General features: G+C 42.9%; 1 protein-coding gene across 1 annotated transcript in view; it reads left to right on the forward strand.

Moving 5' to 3' along the window:
- The window catches only part of LOC103506839 (intersectin-1), a gene marked incomplete in the record, with an annotated part of 67617 nt that overhangs the window by 23329 nt on the left and 38123 nt on the right, over nt 1–6165 (forward strand). The window contains 4 exon segments of the mRNA XM_026821819.1: nt 1–80; nt 558–649; nt 1454–1605; nt 2046–2192. Coding sequence (XP_026677620.1) covers nt 1–80; nt 558–649; nt 1454–1605; nt 2046–2192 — 471 coding nt within the window.

Consider the following 6165-nt stretch of genomic DNA (forward strand, 5'->3'; position numbering starts at 1 on the left):
AGTGGCGAATTCCTGGGGGGACAATGCCTGGGATAATGCCCCCGCAGCCGACACATGGACTGCCTCCACTGATCCTACCGGTGAGTGTTGTTTACAAGGAGCTGAAAATATCCGGGTAATCAATCCTTATCCAAACTAGGTATTTTTAGTTCCGGATCCAAAGTCCAACAGTTCGAAAGTGATAATACCTGCCTCGGTGGCGTTGTGGTCAACACGCTCGCCTGGTAAACAGGAGGGTGTTAGTTCGATCCCAGCCGAGGCATGGAATTTTATCCTCATTTATTTGAGAATTTGACCACATAATAATGGAGCTCCAAGGGTTAGGTGGTAGAGAACGCCTTGGGCGTTAACCTCGCCTAGTGGTTACCTTCCACTCAAGAGTCTATTAAACTATTTTCCGGTTCACAGGTGTGAGTGAGTATCGTCGGTATCGTGCTATCTACGAGTTCGTATCCCGGAATGGAGACGACTAGGTGGTAGAGAACGCCTTGGGCGTTAACCTCGCCTAGTGGTTACCTTCCACTCAAGATTCTATTAAACTATTTTCCGGTTCACAGGTGTGAGTGAGTATCGTCGGTATCGTGCTATCTACGAGTTCGTATCCCGGAATGGAGACGAATTATCATTCCAACCTGGAGACATTATCATGGTAAGAATTGTTTACATGTTTTTGTAGCGGCTTCAGCTGTAGCCGAATGATGATGCCAGAATTAAGAAAGGATATTTATTATTTTATCTAACAACAATGCATTCTGATTATCTACCTACTTCTTCATTTTTTATCTTATTATTATTAAAATTAAATTTCATTGATTACTTCTCTCTATTTTTTATTTATTAAAATAAAAGTTCATTAATAGCCCTAATTCTTGAAGTTCATTCGTAATTCCTAATGGTCTGGTGTGATGGTCTCTAGCCATGTTTGATTGGCTCGTCAACCATCGTGAGGACTTGTGCTCGGTCTTTAAAAACAGAGAGAACCCTCTGAAACTGCCAGCTAGCTAGGCTGGTTAGGGTTAGCTGTTCTCCTCCCTGTTTATACTCCCACAGCCAGACGCTAGTCTACTCTCTGTTTAACGTCCCCCAGACTCTAACCACCTTCATTTATGTATTGGCAGGTCCCAGTGAAGCAGAATGCTGAGCCAGGCTGGCTAGCTGGTGAGCTTAGAGGTCAGACCGTTTATTTATTTATTTTTTCTGCTATACACTGGAGTGATGGTCTCTAGACTCTCTAGCCATCTTAAATTGGCTCGTCCTGAACCGCAGTGAATCATCGTGAGGACTTGTGCTTGGTCTTTAAAAGCAAGAGAGAACCCTTTGAAGAACTGCCAGCTAGCTAGGCTGGTTAGGGTTAGCTGTTCTCTTCCTTGTTTATAGTCTCACAGCCAGACCCTAGTTTACTCTCTGTTTAACGTCCCCTAGACGTTAACCACCTTCATTTATGTATTGGCAGGTCCCAGTGAAGCAGAACGCTGAGCCAGGCTGGTTAGCTGGTGAGCTGAGAGGTCAGACCGGCTGGTTTCCAGAGTCCTATGTTGAGCCTTGTGATGAGACAGGAGAGGTTGTCCCGGGTACTGAACTCCCTGGGGATAAACACCATCTTGAGTAAGACCCCATTTCTATTATCTCTACTATCTTTTTTTTTTACTTTCCCTACCCTATTGGTACTGGTATAAAGAGTCCTTTATTTGTTTATTTCCACTAGGAACAAGTATACTCTATACAACAATACTGTAATAGAGAAAGTAATGTTAGTAATGTATTTCCAAGAGGTGTTTTGATAGAGGGAACTGTGATAATGGAGGTCTTATCCTTATGTTACTGCGGCCTCATCAGAACTTTGAAATAAATGAGAGGAATCAAGAGTAACAGGTAAGTCCTTAAAAAGAGAGGCGGCCTTATCGTCCCGAAAACGAAGTGAAAAGGAAGAGAAAGTTAGCCGTTCCAAGGACAAACCTTACTTGCTTAGGACAAAGTTCGCCCCGGGGCGGGAATCGAACCCTTCCAAGCTAACTAGGCTGGAATAAAATTATTCTTGTTTTCAGACTGATAGCGGAGGTGCCCGAAAACATTTCCGATTCGGGTGGTTCCGGGATTGCCGTGGAAGAGGGGCCGGGGATCCCGGCAGATATTCCCAGTCCTATCATGGGCCTTGGTACCGTGGTCACTCATCGGGCTTTGGCTCTCTACCCGTATTATTTTATTTTTTCTGCTATACACTGGAGTGATAGTCTCTAGACATCCTAAATTGGCTCGTCCTGAACCGCAGTGAATCACTTGTGCTTGGTCTTTAAAAACAGAGAGAACCATTTGAAGAACTACCAGCTAGCTAGGCTGGTTAGGGTTAGCTGTTCTCCTCCCTGTTTATACTCCCACAGCTAGACGCTAGTCTACTCTCTGTTTAACGTCCCCTAGACGTTAACCACCTTCATTTATGTATTGGCAGGTCCCAGTGAAGCAGAATGCTGAGCCAGGCTGGCTAGCTGGTGAGCTTAGAGGTCAGACCGGCTGGTTTCCAGAGTCCTATGTTGAGCCTTGTGATGAGACAGGAGAGGTTGTCCCGGGTACTGAGCTCCCTGGGGATAAACACCATCTTGAGTAAGACCCCATTTCTATTATCTCTATCTTTTTTTTTTACTTTCCTTACCCTATTGGTACTGGTATAAAGAGTCCTTTATTTGTTTATTTCCACTAGGAACAAGTGTACTCTATACAGCAATACTATAATAAGGAAAGTAATGTTAGTAATGTATTTCCAAGAGGTGTTTTGATAGAGGGAACTGTGATAATGGAGGTCTTATCCTTATGTTACTGCGGCCTCATCAGAACTTTTAAATAAATGAGAGGAATCAAGAGTAACAGGTAAGTCCTTGAAAAGAGAGGCGGCCTTATCATCCCGAAAACGAAGTGAAAAGGAAGAGAAAGTTAGCCGTTCCAAGGACAAACCTTACTACCTACATGTACTTAGTGGAACATGAAAAGATTGTTGTAAAAAGAAAGCAATCAATAAATCTATTATTATTATATTATTATTGCTTAGGACAAAGTTCGCCCCGGGGCGGGAATCGAACCCTTCCAAGCTAACTAGGCTGGAATAAAATTATTCTTGTTTTCAGACTGTCTGCCTTGTAATTGCTAGGCTGCAGGTTGGATTCCCGCCCGGGGCGGATTTTATACTGAACGAATAATGTTAAGCCAGGCCATCTCCGGCTATCTGCCGTTCTCCTATCCTGTCTCCCTTCTCTCTTCGATTTCCGTACGATAAGATCTTAGCAGTTCCAGTTTTCTTTATCATACCCCCCTTTTTTTAATATATAATAAAAATGAAAGGTTTGATAGAGAGAACTGTAATAGTGAAGGACTTCTCGTCCCAAAAATCGAAACCGAACTTTAGAATAAAGTTCTCCCCGGGAGGGAATCGAACCCGTAGCCTACCGCTTACAAGGCGCTCCATATTCCAAGCTAACTAGTCTGGCATTAGCAAGTGTGAACTCGCCTCCAAAGCCGCCCACTCAGACCAGGCTCAGAGAGTCTGAGCATGAGTAGCTTGCATAGCATACCGGTATTCCATTTCATGTGGTGTTATATTTACATCGGTTTGCTGAAACGCGAGATTCATCTCCAATTAATTCAATACCATCTAACTTGGTGAATGAGGTTTTGTGAATTACTCATTTGATAACATTGTTCTTTGTTTAACATGATAACATAATCGGGCCTTTTTGGATTCTGAGTGTCGATATAATGTCACTTCGGCATTTGTGCCTTTGTTCGGCAGAAATGTGATTTCAAGAATTGGTGAATCACTGTAGTCTGTCTGTTTTCGTTCTCACGTATTTTTGGGGGACTTGATCGAAATATTTTCATTTTTTTTTTTCTTCGAAACTCGTTGATCACTGTGTTTTAAGTTTTCGAAGTGTGAACTGTCCGTTTAAGTGCATTATTTTGTTTATAACTAAATACCGTTTAGGGTTAGGTGGTAAAGAACGCCTCTAGCGTTAACCTCGCCTAGTGGGTTGCCTTCTACTCAAGAGTCTATTATTATTTATTACTATACATCCCGGAAACTTATTTTGGCCCCCGAATCGACCAGGGGGATTTTTTTTTTCTCAAGGGCGCTTTAATATAATAAGGTCGTTAGTGCCGATAGGGGGATTTTTTTCGCTTAAATGTTTTCCCATTTACATTCGTGTTGGTGTCCTACCCTAGTCGGTTGCAAATCGACCAGGGGGATTTTTTTTTCTCAAGGGCGCTTTAATATAGTAAGGTCGTTAGTGCCGATAGGGGGATTTTTTTCGCTTAAATGTTTTCCCATTTACATTCGTGTTGGTGTCCTACCCTAGTCGGTTGCTGTAACAAAAGAGACATAACTTCCCCTGACTCGGAACATACGCCGATTTGTATTGTTAGTGACAAAGAGGTTAGTGTAATGGTTTGTGAAATTCAGAGGGTTGGTGGTTTGAGTCCAAGTCAAGTCAAAAAGTATTTAAATGTGTTGAAGGTGTCTTCTTTTTTTTCTTCGCCTTTTCCCATGTTTAGATGGGGTCGGCGTTTGTCGTCGGCCTCTCAATCATCTTTAGATCTGAGACCAGCTGGTTTTGGCTAAACAAAATTTTCCGAGTGGAAGTTGAAGGTGTCTTCTTTTTTTTCTTCGCCTTTTCCCATGTTCAGATGGGGTCGGCGTTTGTCGTCGGCCTCTCAATCATCTTTAGATCTGAGACCAGCTGGTTTTGGCTAAACAAAATTTTCCGAGTGTATGCCCTTCGCGCTCAACCTTCGCTATTGATATAGCGTAAGGATATTTGGACTAGTCTACTCCCTGTTTATAGTCCCCCAGCTAGACGCTGATCTACTCTCTGTTTATAGTCCCTCAGCCAGACTAAAAAATTCAAATTTGCAGATGTGTACCAAACAAAAAATTGTCAAGTTGAAACTTCAAAACTCCCTTCGTTCGTCCAATAGTCCGACTGTCTTGTTTCAGATTTTGGACATGAAAGGCAGTGCCCGTGCAGTGGCGAATTCCTGGGGGGACAATGCCTGGGATAATGCCCCCGCAGCCGACACATGGACTGCCTCCACTGATCCTACCGGTGAGTGTTGTTTACAAGGAGCTGAAAATATCCGGGTAATCAATCCTTATCCAAACTAGGTATTTTTGGTTCCGGATCCAAACTCCAACAATTCGAAAGTGATAATACCTGCCTCGGTGGCGTTATGGTCAAGACGCTCGCCTGGTAAACAGGAGGGTGTTAGTTCGATCCCAGCCGAGGCATGGAATTTTATCCTCATTTATTTGAGAATTTGACCACATAATAATGGAGCTCCAATGGTTAGGTGGTAGAGAACGCCTTGGGCGTTAACCTCGCCTAGTGGTTACCTTCCACTCAAGAGTCTATTAAACTATTTTCCGGTTCACAGGTGTGAGTGAGTATCGTCGGTATCGTGCTATCTACGAGTTCGTATCCCGGAATGGAGACGAATTATCATTCCAACCTGGAGACATTATCATGGTAAGAACTAACAACAATGCATTCTGATTATCTACCTACTTCTTCATTTTTTATCTTATTATTATTAAAATTAAATTTCATTGATTACTTCTCTCTATTTTTTATTTATTAAAATAAAAGTTCATTAATAGCCCTAATTCTTGAAGTTCATTCGTAATTCCTAATGGTCTGGTGTGATGGTCTCTAGCCATGTTTGATTGGCTCGTCAACCATCGTGAGGACTTGTGCTCGGTCTTTAAAAACAGAGAGAACCCTCTGAAACTGCCAGCTAGCTAGGCTGGTTAGGGTTAGCTGTTCTCCTCCCTGTTTATACTCCCACAGCCAGACGCTAGTCTACTCTCTGTTTAACGTCCCCCAGACTCTAACCACCTTCATTTATGTATTGGCAGGTCCCAGTGAAGCAGAATGCTGAGCCAGGCTGGCTAGCTGGTGAGCTTAGAGGTCAGACCGGCTGGTTTCCAGAGTCCTATGTTGAGCCTTGTGATGAGACAGGAGAGGTTGTCCCGGGTACTGAACTCCCTGGGGATAAACACCATCTTGAGTAAGACCCCATTTCTATTATCTCTACTATCTTTTTTTTTTACTTTCCCTACCCTATTGGTACTGGTATAAAGAGTCCTTTATTTGTTTATTTCCACTAGGAACAAGTATACTC

This window comes from Diaphorina citri, unplaced genomic scaffold (assembly GCF_000475195.1).
Source record: "Diaphorina citri unplaced genomic scaffold, Diaci psyllid genome assembly version 1.1 scaffold265, whole genome shotgun sequence".
Taxonomy (NCBI): Eukaryota; Metazoa; Arthropoda; class Insecta; order Hemiptera; family Psyllidae; genus Diaphorina; species Diaphorina citri.